Source organism: Ovis aries, chromosome 14, assembly GCF_016772045.2.
Source record: "Ovis aries strain OAR_USU_Benz2616 breed Rambouillet chromosome 14, ARS-UI_Ramb_v3.0, whole genome shotgun sequence".
Classification (NCBI taxonomy): Eukaryota; Metazoa; Chordata; class Mammalia; order Artiodactyla; family Bovidae; genus Ovis; species Ovis aries.
This window is the reverse complement of record NC_056067.1, coordinates 55086347-55105270: the sequence shown is the minus strand read 5'-3', so window position 1 is coordinate 55105270 and position 18924 is coordinate 55086347. Positions and strand designations below refer to the sequence as shown.

General features: G+C 50.0%; 1 protein-coding gene across 3 annotated transcripts; it reads left to right on the top strand.

Moving 5' to 3' along the window:
* Positions 1-700: 700 nt before the first annotated feature.
* On the top strand, positions 701-18464 carry MAMSTR (MEF2 activating motif and SAP domain containing transcriptional regulator). 3 transcript variants are annotated; one of them, XM_027978575.3, is made up of 10 exons: positions 701-760; positions 1294-1377; positions 2545-2583; positions 3203-3378; positions 3557-3741; positions 4061-4163; positions 4334-4528; positions 4812-5012; positions 5091-5145; positions 5315-5922. In XM_027978575.3, exons 2-10 carry the CDS (start codon positions 1320-1322, stop codon positions 5596-5598), a joined length of 1296 nt encoding a protein of 431 aa, XP_027834376.1. In that variant the 5' UTR covers positions 701-760; positions 1294-1319; the 3' UTR covers positions 5599-5922. The 3 variants fall into 3 exon arrangements, with proteins under 3 accessions (XP_027834376.1, XP_042088210.1, XP_042088209.1); XM_042232276.2 differs by lacking the exon at positions 5315-5922 and adding an exon at positions 17836-18464 and having other exon boundaries at positions 1294-2583; XM_042232275.2 differs by having other exon boundaries at positions 1294-2583.
* Positions 18465-18924: the final 460 nt, after the last annotated feature.

The following is an 18924-nucleotide window of genomic DNA, read 5'->3' as shown; positions in this document are numbered from 1 at the left end:
AGTCCTGCCAGTGGGAAACAACCAACGCTCCCTTCGACCCCCATAGCCCATACTCCAGCCTCTTCCCTCCGACCCAGGAGTCTGGGTTTCCAAGCCCCTTCCGGACCTTTGTGCCTGTCGGGCACCCTGATGAGTCTCAACACCTCTTGTCCCTGTTCTTGACTCCCGTCTCCCTCACATCCGAAAATCTGGGCCCCCAACTAACTCTTCTCTTGGGCCCAGGAGTTCAAGCCTCTGCCTCTTTTCCTTCAAACCCAGGAATTTAGCTATCCAGTCTCCTCCTCCCTCAGACCCAGCAGGTTGGGGCTCCAGTTTGAACCCCCCCAAACCCCCGAATCCGACTCCTGCTGCTGCGTCAGGGAAAAAGTAAGCGACAGGTGACACCTGTCTGCAGGGCCGGGGCAAGACCACCTGCCGCTGCTGCTCACCCCGAGCTCCTCTCTTGGCACCTGCCTCTGTCAGTCTGCCTGCCGCTGCCCAGTCCGACCCCGCAGCCCCAGGACGCGGAGGAAGAGCGAGCTGGGAACCCCGAGGTCAGCCCCGCCCCAGCCCCTCCCAGCCCGTGCTCCCTCCCCTTCTCAGGATGCCAGGAGGGGCTCCTGTCTACCCCGCCCCTTCCCCGCGCCTGCACCGCTCCCGACACGCCCCCAAAAGGGTGGGGTCCGAGGCGGTCCCAGACCGGTAGGGCGGAGCCTGCGGCCTCCAGCCTTGACCACCGGACTCGACCCACTCCAGAGCACCGCTGCGCCGAGTCCACCTGGTGAGAGGCCCCTGGGATAGGGGCTGGGAGGGGAATCGGTCTTAACTCTCCTGTCACCTCTGTGATCCCAGTCCGTTCCCCACAAACCGTGATGGCTGACGCCCACCCACGCCTCCGCACCCTTCTCAAATGCAAGTGTCAGAGACCCTTCCACTCCCTAGGGACCTGTCGGATCCTCGCTTCCCCTTCATCAAAGCTATTGGATTCTAGGCCCGTTAGAGTTCCTGCCCTTCTTCCCCTTTTCCCTCCATCTCCTTTCATAGACCCGGAGTCCAGGCCACCAGTGCCCTCCTTCTTAGGACCCAGGAGTCCCAGGCCTCAGGTGCTTCTTTCCCCAGGCTCCAGGAATTTGGGCCCTCGGCGTGTCCTCTCTCACACCCAGGAGTCTGGGCCCCCAGTCCGCTCCACCTCCAGGATCCAGACGGTGTGGCCTGAGGCCGCTCTGTCTCTAGATTCCTCAGGGTCTTTCCCTGCTGCGTTCACATGCTCCTGACCTCCACTCTGACCCTGCCTCCCCCCACCCCCCCACCCAGTCCAGGTCCCCATCCCAGCCTTGGCAATGACCCTGGCGGCTTCCTCCCAGCGCTCCCAAATCATTCGGTCCAAGTTCCGATCTGGTGAGAGATTTCTTTCTGTGCACGTTGGGAAGGGAGCTTCTGGTCCTGGGAATATAGTCTCAACCTGGGAGCATGCACTGCCGGGCGATGTGCGGAGGTGATCCCCAAGAGGCATGTGTTTTCCATGCAAAACATTATTTGTGTAGAAGGGAGGCCCCAGCAAAGGGGTGGAGTTCTGGTCGACAGTGAGTGTGCAAATGGCTGATGCAATGCTCACGTGAAGAGTGGGGAGTGGGCGGCCAGGGGCGGGTGTGCAGAGGACCTAGGACTGCAGAGGAACAGGGGCTTAAAGTGACAAGTGCTCAAAGCAGAAAAGTGTCCACAGTGGGGACTTCAGGGTGGAACCGCGGGCAAGAGGACAGTGAGCTCTCTAGCCTTGAAAGTGTCAAAGGTGGCATTTCAGGTCCCAGCGCAGGTGGAAAGTGTGCAAGTGGGTGTACACCTGGAGGCCAAGTCCGGGGTAAACAGAGCATGCTTGAGGGTGCAGACGAATCTGCTTCTGTGGTTGGGTGGATACAGAGACACCAGGAACCAGAGAGCAAGGAGTGTGCAAGAGTACATGTGCACAAAGAAACATGTCAAGAGAGATCCTGGCTCCAAAACGGGGGGTGAATTCCCTAGTGGACAACCAAGTGTGTTAATGTGGTGGGGTGTGTGCCGAGATGGTGAGGCAAGGGTGAAGAGTAGCAAGGGGCACTAGTGTATAAAAGTGGTATAAGTGCAAGACTAGAGCCCAGGTAAATACGTGTTTAGAGGTTGGTGTGCAAAAGGGGTGACTGAAGGGAGGCTGAGAAGTAGGGAGTGGGCATGTGCGAAGCGGGATGTGCAGATAAAAGGAGGCAACGAAGCACAGATACTAAGATGGCAGTTGGGCAGAGGATAGGGTTGGTGCAGGCTTGCGAAGGGGGCAGGTTGGGGGGCAGGCTGCCTCCTGCCTGCATGCTGGCTGGCTCCCCGCCCCAGAACAGCCCTGGCCTTCGCTGCCGTGCTGGCAGGGAGCAGGCAGGAGGCCCGGGAAGGGAGCAGGCTGCCTGCCCACCCGCCTGCACGGGGTGCGTATGGGGGCTGGACACACATGTCCCGCCAACAACTGCAGCTCACACTCGCCTGCCAGGCCAGGCTCTTGGACACTCCCTTCCCGCCTCTCTCCTCCCACTCCTTCCACAGTCCTTCAGCTTCGGATCCACAGACGGTATCAGGACCCGAGTAAGTGTGGGCCCTGCAAGGGAGGGAATGGTGGCCCCACTTCCCTTAGGGCACCCTGGGGGGCAGCTGCCACACATTGTGCTTTGGTTCCTGAGCCCAGTCTCTACGTCCCAGGGTTCACTGTGGTCCCCTCCTGTCCTTCCCCAGGACCCACGGGTACAGATCCCCAGCTGCCCCACTGGCTAGGAGCTTCTCTTCCTGCTCTTGGGCTTTTCCCACTCCAGTGAAATGCATGAATCCAGATCCTGTTTCTTGGGAGAATATAGACATCCCAGACTCCACACTTGGCACACATGCAAATCTCAGGATGTGACTTTCAGCTTCTCTCTCTCCCCAAGAACCCGGAGTGCTGGCTCCACCCTTCTCCCAGCAAAACCTCAGAAATCTGGGATCCTCTTACCACACCCCTTGATGGCTGAGGATGAGATTCCTGCCTTTCTTGAGAATGTAAAAGTCTGGATCCCTTGTGCTTCTGCCCTTAGATCCAGGAATCCCGGCACTTAGCTCCCACCACTTGGTTTTTACTCCCCACATGTCCTTCTGCGCTTGGAGGCTGGGGCCTCCAGGGCCCTCCTTCCCACACAGCCTTGTTTCTCCCTGCCTGGCTTGCTGCCTGCAGCCCTCTCAGGGTCCTTCACCGCCTCTCCAGTCTTGGATCCTGATCCATGGATCTCAGCTGCAGATCCGGCTCTGGCTCTGGCCCCTGCCTCCGCATTGGGCCCAGCCCCTTTCCTCTTCAACCCTGAAGTCCTTCTTCCTGAGCCGAAACCCTACCCTTGGAGGTCCCTGAAGAAGGTGAGTCTCTATCAGAGTGAAAGGAAGTCCCCCTGAGAGTCGAGCCTTGGTCCTCCTTGCTGCTGCCCATTGTGCTTCTCCGTGATGGTAACAAGCTGACCCCATACTTTGGATGGGGCTCTGGGACAGAAGAGCAGGAATGGAGCAGAAGCATATGACATCATACCTGCTCTTTCAGGAGTCTCCCAAGACCTCCCAACACTGGAGGGAGCCCAAGCCCAAGGGGAACTTGACATACCACCAATACATACCCCCAGAGCCAAGACAAGGGTGCAGGGCAGACCCCCAGGTTGAAGGGTCGCCCTTGGATCCCCCTGGACCGCCTCTGTGGGAAGGGACAGCCTCTCAGCAGCCACCTCCTAGGTATGACCCCCATTTTTGTTCGGGAAGTTCAGGCCCCCAGCTCCCTCCTCCTCCAGGACCCAAGAGTTCAGGTCCTCAGGCCCCTCTTCCTTCAGTTCTCAGGAATCCTGACCTCCTACCCAAGAGTCTGACCCTCTCCCCTCAGTTCCTCTTCTCCCATGCATGGGAAATAGCCTCCCGTGCTTGCTCGCTCAGAGCCCCATAACTCGGGTCCCTCACTTTCCCACATCTTCATGAATCCATGTCTTTGAGGACTCCAGAATGCCTTTTCTCTCTCTGCTCCTTCTAATCTCTGTTTCCCCCTCGAAACTATCGCCAGGATGAAGCCCACACCCCTCACTCCCTCCCCACCAGGAGTCCCCAGCCCCTCGACCCTGCCACATAAGTTGGAACTTCAGACCCTCAAACTGGAGGAGCTGACGGTGAGTTTGGGGAGTTCTGAGGTTCAGAAGTCTAACCCTACAGCCTTTGCTCCGTTGGAGATCCGGGTCCCCAGTTTGTCCTCTCTCGGGTTCCAAATGTTCAGCCCCAGTAAACCCCCACCTGCGTCCGGAGCCCGCCTAGCACGTCCTCTCCCCGCCTCCCACCCTAGGTCTCAGAGCTCCGGCAGCAGCTGCGGCTGCGGGGCCTCCCGGTGTCTGGGACCAAGTCAATGCTTCTGGAGCGCATGCGCGGCGGCGCCCCGCCCCGCGAACGGCCGAAGGCTCGGCGCGAGGACAGCGCAGCGGGCGCCCCCTGGCCTCGCTTCAGGCCCAAGACTTTGGGAGCCGCCCGGAGTGCGTGCTCGGTGAGGGCGGGGCTCCGTGCGTGGACCAATGAAGAGAAGTCAAGCGGGATGGGACTGCAAGCAGAGAAAAGAACAGCCAATAAAGTGTAGGGGCGTGGTTAAGAGCCAAGGGGGAGGATCTTAGGAGAAGGGAAGCCAATGAAACAAGGGGCGTGGCAGAAGGGGGTGGGGTCAATGGGTGAAGGGCGGGGCGCAGGCCAGGGGGTGGAACCACAGGTGGCGAATGTGTGGGGTTGATCCCCTAGTGGGCGCGGCTTATAGAAACTACTCTTCTCGGTTCCAGTTCAAGCTGAGTCCAACATCTCATTCGCCACGTGCCTCGGAAACCCTGGTGACTGCTTCGGCTTCGGCTCCGGTTCCGGTTGCGACGACGGCTCAGGCTCCAACTCCAACTCCAGCTCCAGTGCCAGTCTCTTCCTCAGCACCGGCCTCAACAGCCCTGACCCTGGAGGAGGAGCTGCAGGAAGCGATCCGCAGAGCGCAGGTGAGAGAGAGCGGGCCTAGGGTCTCAGACAGGATCAGGCTGGAGTCCCAGATTCACGCTGCTGCTCCTTGTCCGCAGCTGCTTCCGCACCGGGGCATCGATGACATCCTGGAGGATCAGGTGGAGCCTGAGGGTAAGAGCCAAACTCCTAGATTTGAGGAAAAGGGGGACGAGGTCCAAGGTTCTGGATTCCTGGGTCTTAGGGAGGAGTGGTCTGGGGACCTAGACTGGAAAGGACAAATAGGGAGCTAGGGTCCTCACCTCTGCCTTCCTAAGCTCACGCTGCATTTCTTCCCCTGCAGACCCGCTGCCCGCCATCCCCTTGGACTTCCCCGGCTCCTTCGACATGTTGTCCCCCTCCCCGGACTCTGAAGGCCTTTCTTCTGTCTTCTCTTCCTCACTTCCGTCCCCCACGAATTCCCCGTCCCCCTCTCTCAGGGGCCCAACGGACTCCTTGGATTGGCTGGAGGCTCTGAGTGGGGGTCCCTCGCTGGGCTGTGGCCCCCCAGCCCCCAGCATTTTCTCTGCTGACTTATCTGATTCCAGTGGCACCAGGCTGTGGGACCTGCTGGAGGATCCATGGTGACAGATTTTGGGGTTTCCAGGGACTGTGAACTGGTGGGGATGGAGAGGTCACAGAGATAGGCTCTGTGTTGTGGCGGGAGAGAGGGGGTTGGGGGTGGGGGTGGGTGGGCAGAGGCGTTGGAACAACTAGCAGAGCCCCTCCCACCACAGACACAAAATCAGAGATAACTCTCATCTACACCTGGCCCCTCTGCTGTTGCTGACATGCCAACCTCCTAACTTCTGCCTGACCTCCATATGATCCCCTCTGTGCTTGTGTTGTTGGGAGCAAAGAGGTTTCATTTGCTGCTGACCAGGACAAACAAGCTGCTTGATGCTTCCTTCAGAGACCTCATGGTTGTTTTTGTTCCGCATTATCACCCCCACATCTCACCAACTAGATGGCTGCCTGTTGCTGGGGAGCCTGGAAGGTGGTCTCTGCTTTTTTTGATGCAACAGGGATACAGGGATGAGTGGGGAGAGAGAATAGTCTGCCAGACCCTTGGCTTCTGACTGGAGATGAGAAAAATCAGACGTGTCATGAATCTGAGGTCAGATTCTCTTAGAAGCAGAATCTGAGACAAGATCCTTGTGTCCATGATTTAGTAAAGACATGCTCCCAGGAGAAAACAATAAAGGAATAGACGAAACAGAACAGGGATGGGGAAGAAGACTAGCAAGGGTGTGATGTCAGGTGAAGTCCCAACCTCAGCCTGATCCCGTGGGGAGCTCTGGAGGATAAATCAAGTTGTAGAATCGTTCCCGCCTTGAAGCAAAGGGAACTGGGCCTCTGAGGCAAATGGAAATTCCTGCTTGGGTTTATTATTGCTGAGTAACAAACCACCCCAAGATTTAGATTGTTCTCAATTCCATGTATGTTAAGTCTCTTCAGTCTTGTCCAACTCTTTGCGAGTCCACGGCCTGTGGCCCACCAGGTTCTTCTGTCCAAGGGGTTTTCTAGGCAAGAATGCTAGAGTGGGCTGCCATTTCCTTCTCCAGGGGATCTTCCTGACCCAGGGATGGAAACTGCTTCTCTTGTGTCTCCTGCATTGGCAGGTGGGTTCTTTACCACCAGCGCCACCTGGAACTAGTCTGTAATTGTTCACAATTCCATGGATTGACTGGGCTCAGTGACATGGTTCTTTGGTGCCATACAGCATTAACTAAAGCCACAGTCATCTTAGGGCCCAGCTGGGCTATAATATCAGAGATGGCGCACTCAGCTGCATCTGGCCCCTTGGTAGGGATGGCTAGGAGGCATGACTCTACTGGACCGTGGGATATCTGGACTTCTCGCAGCCTCTTTGTAGCCTCACTGCTCTCCCTCTCCACGTGGTTTCTTTCTCCAACAGGTAGCTAGACCCCTTACTTGGTAGCTCAGAGCTCCCCAGAGTGAGCATTCCTTGGGGAAGGAAGCAGAAACTTCAATTTTTTAAAGACTAAACTTGGAACTGGCACAGTGTCGCTTCCACCACATTCTACTCCTTAATGTAAGTCGGAGCAGGCCAGGCTTAATATGAAATAATACTACACAAATGTGTGAATTTCAGGGGCATGGTCATTGGGAGCTATCTTTGGAGACTTGCCACTATATACCTCTAAGGCAATCGTGGGTCACAGGTCACAAGAAGGGGACATGAGATAAACTCCCAGGCACCTTGAGCATACCAGTGGTCCTGGAAACAAAGTTGCAGGGTAAGCTGTTAGCAGCAAACTGTTTTAAAATATAGGTTTTATTATTATTCAAGTATGGTGAGGCCAATAGATCAGGAGACAATTGCCAGTGAAGAAACAGGTTGTTATTTTCATAGGTCCCAAAGGCAGGGGGCATTGCCAAGCTATGCAGGGCTATATGGAGAAACACCAGGGTCAGTCAGGAGGTAGAGAGGAAGAGGGGAAACTTGGACCCAGGAGTCTTTATTGTGGTTTCCTTAGGAAATAACAGATGTGCCAAGGATCTGTAAGCTCAGGATTGTCTAGTTTGAATAACATCAGCAGGCTCTGGGGTGTAAGAGTTGTCCCCAGTTACCTGAACTTGGGTTTGGAGGGGCAAATGAATAGTGGCCTGAAGTACAGGCACTGGGTTGGTTGGTTTGCATGTGAACAGCATGCTTAGATGTAAGTCCTTTCTTACCTCTAGGGATTGGCCAGCCCTGGGAGGGCAGTCCCTCCATCAGCAAAGCCCCAGATGTCAAAGCTCCAGAAAGACAGAAAATAAAAAGGCAAGATTAATGCATAAAACACTCAGAGGCTGAGTGCTGGGTACACAGAACTGGTAAGAGGAATCTGAGGGAACCTGGGCAGGCCAACAGTGATGTCCACTACAAGTGAGAATATGCTGCAGATTGGTTGTGTGTTACAGTGCCTAGAGTCGTGACTTCCCTTGTCACTGTCATGTAAGTTTCTTTATTCATTCCTACAGCCCAGTGTGACTGAGAGAGTTCACTGAGACTGTCCAGAAACCAGACCTGGCAAGTGACATGCACTGATAAATGTTAACCACCATTACTAGCTGCTGATCAACAATTCTAGTGCCTCAAAGTGTGTAAACTCCAGCGAATATTGAAGATTCAAGATAAAAATGGAAGGGAACAAATGCTCATTACCATGAGGGAAAGGGAATCTTTGGTGTCTTCCAAACCCATCAGGTGGAATTTTCACCTCACTTTCCAGAGGAAATAATTAAATATCAGAGAAGGGGAGTGACCTGCCCAGGATCACACAGACAGGAGGTGTTGGAGTAGGGTTTGAAATTGCATTCAGAAATTCACAGGCTGTGCCCTCAGGGTTGAAAAATCAAAGAGCCTCGATCTCTGCTCTGGTGAAGCTCAGACATTTGAAGAGAGTCCCAATGCAGGGTGATAAGTATTTTCATGGCAATGGGGTAGGAGGGGCATGAATCCTAGAAAGTACCAGAATTTACAGGGGAATGGGACAGGGTGGTCAGAGGAAACATTTTTTGCTAAGACTAAGAGGATTGAAGAGGAGATAGTCAGGAATCCCTTGGAAGACAGCATCCTTGTTGAGGGTGAAAAACACACTAAGGCTTGAAGGTGCGAAGGGTGCTGTTACCTGGGGAAACATGTGAGGTCAGGGTTCCTGGAATAAAAAGTGGATGTCTGTGCTATGGCAGAATCTGGGACTAGAGAGGTGGGTGGCGGCTGGGTCTTGCAGGATCCTTTATGTCAGGCTGAATGTTGCTGGGAAAGGGATAGAGTCAGCCCTGGGGAAGGGGTCTTCCTTTGTTTCTGTTTCCCTTCTGACACTTCTGTGCCTCTGTTCCCACCTCTGCCTGCCCCTGGGTCCTCTTCACTCTGTCCCATCTCTCCTACGTCCAGAGGAGGGCAGCATTGGGCTGAGAGCCTGCGGGTCCTGTGTGCAGTCCCAGAGAAGAGCCAAGGCTAGGGGCAGCTAGCTAAGCAACTGTCTGGAAGGTGGAGATGGGACAGACAGACCCAAGAATGGGTGGGGTGTGCAGGTGTGAATCCAGAACCGGAGGGACAGGCTTGGGTCCTGTCTTCTCCTCTGCCTGTCCCCCAGCCCTTCTCCAGAAATTTTGTTGCAGGAAGGGGGACCCCTTCCAGGGCTCGAGAGTGGGCTCTTGTCTGACACTGAGAAATGAATTGTCCAAGGAAACACACGGACAATTTGTGTTGACAAAGCAAGAGATTTTATTGGGAAGGGTGAGAACTGCTCTGCCACGTGACTTGCAGTCTCAGGGTTTTATGGTGATGGGATTAGTCTCTGGGTTATCTTTGGCTGATCATTCCAACTCATAGAGTCCTTCCTGGTGGTGACTCAGAGTCCTTCCTGGTGGTGCGTGCATAGCTCAGCCAAGATGGATGTCAGCAAGAAGGATTTTGCCAGGCGGTAGTACACATGGGATTTCCTTTTGACCTCTCCCAAGCTCTTCTGGTTGGCGGTGGTTTATTAGTTCCGTGTTCCTTATCAGACCGCCTGTCATAAAGTAACTCACCAGATGGTTACTATGGTGCCTGCCCAGCATGGATGGTTTCAGTCACTGTATCTCCCCCAACAGTTTCAGCTGCTTCTTCCTGCCCCTGAAGAGAGTGCTAGGCCTCCCTCAAGGAGGCAGGAGAAATGAGAGCTGGACCTATGGGGGAGCTGGGGGGAGGATGAGGTCAGATTAGGGGGAGGGGTCTCCCACCATACTGCCTTTTCATGATCTCAATGGAAGCGTGAAAAAGACCAAGAATATACTTGGGGTAGCCATTCCCTTCTCCAGGGGATCTTCTCAACCCAGGGATCAAACCCAGATCTCCTGCATTGCAGGAAGATTTTTTACCATCTGAGCTACCAGGGAAGCCCAATTTACCCAAATTACTACCCAATTTACCCAAACTACCCAAATTACCAATTTAGCTTATAGACATATTCCACAGAAGGGTACATTCATATTCATTGGGTAGACTTGAGAAGAATATACATATATATAGGTATGTATTTCTCTCTCTTTCTTCTTTCTTTTCTTCTGGTGGTGCAGCTTGTGGGATCATAGTTGCCTAATCAGGGATTAGACCCACTCCCTTGGCCTTGAAAGCCCAGAGTCCTAACCACAGGACCACCGGGGAATTCCTTTAAAAAATGAATTCTTCCTCTTCTCTTTCCACCCCACCCCTTCCTCCCTGTCTTTTTCCCTCCCCTCTCTGTTACCACATATCTAGTTGGCTGCTTCTAATGCTGACTTCTAGTCTGCCTTTTACCTCCACCTTATTTTTTCTTTCTGTTGCACCAGTGGTGGCCACCCCCCAGCTCCCAGCTCCACCAGCCACCCGAGACCGTCATCCTCACCCTCATCCTCTCCATCACTCATCCCCCTCTCCCTCATCATCTTCATCAAGCACAGCCCCTTAGGGACCCGTGGGAGAATTTCTTTGGGAAACACACCCAGGAGTGGGTTGACACAGCAGCAGGTGCCATGGTGGTTGAGAGTCTCATCTCTGGGGTCAAATCCACCTGAGTGGACTTATCTCTCCATCACTAACTTCATGGCCTAGAGCAAGCCATTCAAACTCTCGGTGCCTCAGTTTCTTCATCCATATAATGGGAACGAAGACAATAGTACTTTGTGGGGTTGGTGTGAGGAATAACCAAGTTAACTTGTGTAAAGTGCTTAGAACAATGCTGGCGTACAGTAAGTGCTCATTAAGTGTCAGCGATTGTTGGACTTCCCTGGTGGTCCAGTAGGTAAGAATCCGCCTGCCAATGCAGAGGACACAGGTTCCATCCCTGGGCCGAGAGGATCCCACATGCCAGGGGGCAACTAGCCCTGTCCGCCACAGCAACTGAGCCCACGTGCTTCCACTACTGAAGCCCCAGAGACCATGCTCTGCAACAAGAAGCCTGCCCACCGCAATGAATAGCCCCTGCTCTCAACTAGACAAAGCCCACGCACAGCAACAAATACCTAGCATAGCCAAAAAAACAAAATAAATTATTTGTTTTAAGTCAAAGACCTTTAGTTCCTCCTCAAGGGCTGTATATAATATTCTGAGTCATCCTTTGAGCCGTTTTGCAGATACTGAAACCCCCACCCGGTGAAAGACGTCAATTATATGCTGCCCACAAGTTTGCAGACCCCAGACTGGTTGGAACCAGAAGGCTGATGATGTTGACTTCTGATTACCTTACCACCCACCAATCAGAAGAATGTCCAAGAGCTGATTACACACCCCACAACCACCCTTCTGCTCCGATCTTTAGAAATCTTCCCCTAAAAGCTACGGGGAAGTTTGGGTCTCTTAAGCACCAGCTGCCTGGACTCCTTGCTTGGCGCCTGCAGTAAATGCTGTGCTTTCCTTCACCACAACCCAGTGTCAGCAGACTGGCTTTACTGCACATGGGCAAGCAGACCCAAGTGTGGATCGGCAACAGAAGCAGATCAGTGGTTGCTTTTTAGGATATTCACAGAGTTGCCGATCCAGCACCACAGTCAATATCATATACTCGTTAGCAGTCACTGCCCATTTCCTCCCAAACTTCCCCCCACTCTGTGTGTGTGTGTGAAGTTAGTCACTCAGTAGCGCCTGACTCTTTGGGATCCCATGGACTGCAGCCCACCAGGCTCCTCTGTCCATGGAATTCTCCAGGCAAGAACACTGGAGTGGGTAGCCGTGCCCTCCTCCAGGGGATCCTCCCAACCCAGGGATCGAACCTGGGTCTTCTGCATTGCAGGCAGGTTCTTTACCATCTGAGCCACAGGGGAAGCCTCCTCCCACTAGGCAACTCGTAATCTACTTTTTGTCTCTCTGGATTTGCCTGTTCTGGACATTTCATATGCATGGAATCATTAGTGGTGCATGTGTTCAGCTTCTTTCACTCAGCATAATGTTTCCAAGGCTGGCGCATGTTTTAGCATGTACAGTATTGAAACAGCAGGATCCCATGGTTCTTCCCCACTGTGTCTTCAGGAAAAACTTTAATCAAAGAAGTAATTTAATCAGAGAAGGGAGAAAATGCAGAAGCAAAGAAAAACGGTCCAACAGGATGAAAAAATAACTAGTTAGTAAGCAGAGTCAAGGACCCTTAGTTCCTCTTCAAGGGCTATGCAATAGGTAATATTCTGAGCCAAGTCTTGTGAGCTGTCTTGTAGATATTGAAATCTCCACTGGGTTGAAGAAATTAACTAAATGATGACCAGATGGTAGCCAGGACATGAGCTGCTGCAATTCTGAGAACTGGCCTCAAGGAAATGGGAAAAAACTGACCCTGGAACTGAAGATTAACTGTATTTAAAACAATCAGGATGACACTGATCATATTACCACATGACCAATTTCAAGATGACTGTCAGAGCTGTCTGTGACATTTCTGCATGTAGCCTCCTCCTTCGGTCTATACAACCTCTTTCCCACTGATTGTGAAGGCGTGGTGGAGAGGGTGGGGGTGGGGATCAGCCTTTGAACAGAAGTCCACCCTCCCTGCCCAGTTACCATCATCCAAAATAACGCTGACTTTCCTTTCCACAAATTTTGCCTCTTAGCTTCTGAGCAGTAAGCAGCCAGACCCCCACTTTTGGCTACAGAATTTTGCTCCTTTTTATGAACGAATAATATGCCATTTTAAGGACCCACTGTATTTTGTTTATCCCTTCAGGAGTTGATGGACATTTCAGTTGTTTTTACTTTTTGGCTATAGTGAATAATGCTGCTATCAAGTGAGTGACTATTATTGTCTATAAACTGTGTTTCACTAAAACTGGGAAATAAAGACCAAGCCAGGGACTTCCCTGGTGGCCCAGTGGTTAAGACTCCACACTCCCTATTCAGGGGGTATTGATCCCTGGTTGGGGAACAGAGATCTCACATGCCAAAACAAACAAACAAACCAAGTAGAACAAAACAATTGTGTTTACAGACCCATCTGGAGATGGTAAAAGGATAAAGAAAGATAGAAATATGCCAGCAAAACTGAGAGTCACCATTAGCTGCAGTAGGGGAGAGAGGCTTTCTGATAGCATCCCAGCTGTGCATTAAAGGGTGAACTCAGCAGTCTTGGGATCCTCAAACCCTGTGTATTCCAAAGAGAAGACCGACCCATGACTGGCTCCTGGCGCATAACCTCAAATCCCTTGGCTTGCCCTACCTGACAAGAGTGTCTTTGTTTACTTGGGGGCTTGGACTGCACTGTATCAGCTTGACTTCTGGTGGTGCTGGGAGTCTGAGTAGCTGAGGTCAGTCACATGGGCATCCAGACCTGCCTACGTGACCGACCCACAGTATCCTGGACACCAAGTCTTGCAGGAGCTTCTCTGTTTGGCAATACTTAGCACTGTGTTGTCACACGTGTTGCCAGAAGAATTGAGTGCTGTTCATATGACACCACTGGGAGAGACCCCTAGAAGCTTCCACCTGGTCTCTCCTGGACTCTGCTCTGTGTCCCTTTTGCCTCTGCTGATTTTAATTTGTATCTTTTCACTGTGCATACATGCCTGCAAGGTCACTTGCCATGCACAATTCTTTGAGACCCCATAGACTATAGCCTGCCAGACTCCTCTCTCCATGGGATTCTTCAGGGAAGAATACTGGAGTGGGTTGCCGGGCCCTTCTCCAGGGGAATCTTCCTGGCCGGGGAATCAAACCCGCATCTCCTGTGTCTCCTGCAGTGGCAGAAGGGTTCTTCACCACTAACTAGCACCATCTGGCACAGAAGGCAATGGCACCCCACTCCAGTACTCTTGCCTGGAAAATCCCATGGATGGAGGAGCCTGGTAGGCTCCATGGGGTCGCTAAGAGTCGGACACGACTGAGCGACTTCCCTTTCCCTTTTCACTTTCCTGCATTAGAGAAGGAAATGGCAACCCACTCCAGTATTCTTGCCTGGAGAATCTCAGGGCCGAGGGAGCCTGGTGGGCTTCCATCTATGGGGTCGCACAGAGTCGGACACGACTGAAGCGACTTAGCAGGAGCAGCAGCAGCAGCACCATCTGGCAAGCCCCATCTTTTCACGGTAATAAAACACAAATGTGAGTCTGATGGCTTTGCTGAGTCCTGTGAGTCATTCCAGCAAATCATTGAACCTGAGAGTGGTCGTGGGGTCCCCGGAAACATCTGGCCTTAAGCTGGATAGAGGTTTCTGCTCTGTTATTTTTTAAACTATACATTTTATGAATGTTTCACATGTATGATGTTAGAATTAAAAAAATAACCATCAGGACTTTGTAACTGACAGAAGGTGGCAAATAAAGAAAAGGAAAGAATTAAAACCCAGGGTTGGGTTGACGCAGAGGGCTTGGGGTGGCTGATGAGAAAAGATGGGAAAGAGAAATAGCTTAAGAGGAGCAAAATGAAGAATTACTGAATTCACCTTGACCTATTGAGTTTGAGAATCTGAGAATCTTGCTTAGTAGACTGACTTCAAAGCTCAGGAGAAGTGATGAAAAGACTAAAAGAGATCTCACTCAAAGAAAAATATAATTGAAAAAAGATGCCATTTCCGTGCCCCGCCCCCCATCCCTGCCAAAGAAACTGACTCCCCTAGTGGTCCTGTGATTAAGAATCTGCCTTCCAATACAGAGAATGTGGGTTTGATCCCTGATCAACAAACTAGGATCCCTCCTGCTGCTGGGCAGCTAAGCAGCCGCAACAACTTGCATGCTTGCTCTGAGCCCATGTGCTTTAGAGCCCATGGACAGCAACTAGGGAAAGCCTCCAAGCTGCAAAGCAAATATTCAGCACAGGCAAAAAAAAAAAAAAAAAAAAAAATCAGAGAAAGATTTAAAAGATAGTAATCTCCAACTTTGGTAAGACTGTGGGAGATTGGCTGGGACAGAACTTTCTTTTTCCCCACAAGTTATGCAGCACAATTGATTTTAAATGCACACTCCACAACCCAGAAATTTCAATTCTAATAATATATCCTTAAAAAGAAGTATTAGTATGCATGCATAAAGATTTTTCACACTACAGCCAAAAATGGCAAATGACAAGGATATTCTCCCCAGCGTTATTTGTAAAAGCAAATAACAAACACCCTTAAAACCTTCAGTAAGAGTATGGATGTACCACAGTTGATGAATACAATAGAATTTTCTGCAAGTACCAAAGGGACTGGAAAAATGCTGCTTCCACACAGTGGAAAAACGTGCATTCAGTCGCTCAATTGTGCCCAACTCTTGGCGACCCCATGGACTGTAGCCCGCCAGGCTTCTCTGTCCATGGAATTTTCCAGGCAACAATACTGGAGCAGGTTGCCATTTCCTTCTCCAAGGGATCTTCCCAACCCAGGGATAGAATCCACATCCCCTTCCACTCCTGGACTGACAAAGCATATTCTTTTACCACTGAGCCCCCAGGGAAGCCCCCTTTATATAGCAGATTATAAAGAACAGCAAGTTGCTCAAGTTCGTATAATTCCATATTTGAATTAAAAATGACACATGATCTTTTTACATTTTATACTTTTGTTTTTAAATTCTATATTTTGTAAGTTTTCTTTTTATGAGCTTGCTTTTTCTCCTCTGGATGTTTTGCCATTGTTTGTTAAGAAGCCACTTTTCAATCATTAATTTGTAATGCTATTCTCAACCTGCAGTAAATCCCCAGTGGATTTCTATCCATCTCTGACCTTTCCAAACAGGTTCCTTTCATCTTTTTTGCATGCACTGGGATCACACTGTTTTATTTATTGAGGCGTGACGTTAGTTTTTAACATCTGGTAGAGCAGTCCATGGGGTCGCTAGGAGTCGGACACGACTGAGCGACTTCACTTTTCACTTCCCTGCATTGGAGAAGAAAATGGCAACCCACTCCAGTGTTCTTGCCTGGAGAATCCAAGGGACGGGGGAGCCTGGTGGGCTGCCATCTCTGGGGTCACACAGAGTCGGACATGACTGAAGTGACTTAGCAGCAGTAGCAGCAGCATCAGAGCCTCCTTTTCTCAGCACTCTCTGCTTTTGGAATTTTTCTTTTTTTTTTTTTCCTTTGGCTGTGCTGTGAGGCATATGTGGGGTTTTAGTTCCTTGACAAGAGATCAAACCCATGCCCCCTGCAGTGAAAGTGTAGAGTGTTAACCATCGGACACCCAGGGAATTCCCTGGAATTTTTAAAGTAATTCTATTATTAAACTTTTTTTTTTTTTTTTTGCCTAAAGGGATGTTTCTGGCCCTAAAATAAAAATGTGAGAGTCATCAAAACACAGCTATGAAACTATGAAATCACCCAGGGAGAAAAATGAGCCATGGATAGAACCCCCAGGGAATGCTACTTCTTAGAAAAAAACACCCCATAACCATGAACATAATTAATTAAATTGAACAGATAGGGCACAACCAACCTTTTACTGAAGCTTGGTTAACTGAAGAAACTCCATAAAACCACTAGAAACAACTCTCTCCCCTCCCTACTATCTTGTTGTTGTTCAGTCGCCAAGTCGTGTCCAATTCTTTGCCACCCCCATGGACTGCAGCACACCAGGCTTCCCTGTCCATCACCAGCTCCCAGAGCTTGCTCAAACTCATGTCCATTGAGTCGCTGATACCATCCAACCATCTCATCCTCTGTCACCCCCTTCTCCTCCTGCCCTCAATCTTTCCCAGCATCAGGGTCTTTTCCAGTGAGTCAGTTCTTCGAATCAGGTGGCCAACGTATTGGAGCTTCAGCACCACTCCTTCCAATTGAGTGTTCAGGGTTGATTTCCTTTAGGACTGACTGGTTGGATCTCCTTGCAGTCCAAGAGTCTTCTCCAGCACCACACTGAATTAGTCTCCTAGGGTTGCTGTAGCAAAGTACTACAAACTGAGTGGGTTAAAAAGCAGAAATGTAGAATTTGGGGGGGTCAGAATAATTTCCTAGGTAATGATAGAACATGTAGCAGTGAGGAAACATCCCAGGAGAAATACCTCCCGTCCTAATAACCTGCCCCATACAGTCACCCTCCAGGATCTGAAGAGAGCGGAGCAGGCTATGGGGTGGAGAGGATGAACTGTAAAATGAAGCAGTTGAGGGCAGACCTCGGGACAGTAACTGAGGTGGAAGGGAAATAAGCAACTTGAACACATATCTTCATGTGCTAACTGACACTTGTTAATCATTGTTTTCAAACCATCTCCTCAATTTTTTTGGGCCCATGTTTTCTTTCTTTTTTTTTTTTTTTAAAGTTCAAAGATTTTTAATAGTCCTTTTTACTTTTTGACTGTATTCCACAAATGATGGCCGGCCAGTTATTATGTACAGGAGTCATGGAATCATTTCTTCCCCATGGCTATGTAAGATCTTAGCTAATGAAGTTTGACCCAGCTGTTTGTTGGGATTCCAGCTGCTGACAGTTTAAAGCTCTTAGTGGTTGTGGCTTTGGGCCCACAACAGAGAAGTGTCTACTGTACTTTGAGATTACAGAAAAGACTCAACTCCATCTCCAGAATTCTACAAAACAATCCTATTTCACAATCATGTAATCAACGGTTACATCTCTAATGAGTGAAGACATGCTGTTCAGATGCATGCTTTCTGGCTGAATAAGCTGATTCTTCATGTACTGTTTAATTTCTAGTAACATTGAAACTAATGTATTTTCATGTATTCAGTAATTATTAAAATTTGATAAATACTATCCTGATCATTCAAGCTTTTAAAATGTGGCTCTTTTTTAAGCTATGAAATTATGAATTAGGTCATATATGATATTCCCAGACCAACTTAACATTATGTATTATCACAACAAGACAAACAGGTCAGGTCTAAAGAAATCTCTTGACTAGCATTATCTTTACCCTAATACAAAACTTTTACTTACTTAACAGGTTATCAGAGATACTGAAAAGTGAAAGTGAAGTTGCTCAGTCATGTCCGACTCTTTGCAACCCTGTGGACTGTAGCCCACCAGGCTCCTCCGTCCATGGGATTCTCCGGGCAAGAATACTGGAGTGGGTTGCCATTTCCTTCTCCATGGCCCATGTTTTCTAATGAAGTAATTGTCTTTCTCTTACTGACTCATAGGCACTGTTTACATACTCTGCATGTGAGCTTTGTGACATGTGGATATTGCAACCATGAAAATGTCTCTTTTTTTTTTTTGGAAAGTGCCAGAGTTTTAACCACTGGACTACCAGGGAAGTCCCTGTTTAGCTTGTTTTTAGAGAGACTTCTACACATGTCCAGGTGGAGATGGTGGTGACTTCCACCAAGATGGAATGGTGATGATTAAGAAAAAAAAGAAGATCAGATTCAGGGTACATTTTCAAGGGAAAGCTGACAACTTGCTGTTCTATTAACTGTGAAAGAAAAAAGTCAAGAGTAAGTTTAAGTGTTTGGTTGAGGTAAACAGACGGTGCCATTTACTGAGGTGGGGACAGGCAGGGGAAGGCTTTGGGGGCAGCTGAAATCCAGGGGGAGACATGGTCATGGCTGTTTTTGGAAACTATGACCCACTGTGAAGTTGCTTTAAATTGGAAGCATGTAAAATATGACCCTCCCCAAATTCATTTTTAGATGTCCATGAAGAAAATAGAGAAGGCAAAATTAATAAATGAACATTGAATTTCTTTTTTTAAATAGCAAACCCTGGTCTAGTGATCTCCACCCTCTCAAGCTGTATAAAATAAGGCTGGAAATTTGAAAGGGGACTCCTTCAGTAGAATTACCAAGAAACTTATCAGCTGAGTAAAGTAGTGTGGCCTTCCATTCCATGGGTACCAAGCCATAAGAAAGGGGTCCCAAGAGCACCACCCAGAGAGACCGCAGGGGCCTGCAAGGGGATGTGAGGTAGTCGTCCATTAGAGCCGTGCATGAACCTGAGGCATGTGGGCAGGGTGCTCTAGCTCACCCTCTGGCGACATAAAACACATGTTTTATGGCAAGACAAGAAAAATTTAAACATAAAAATGCTTCTC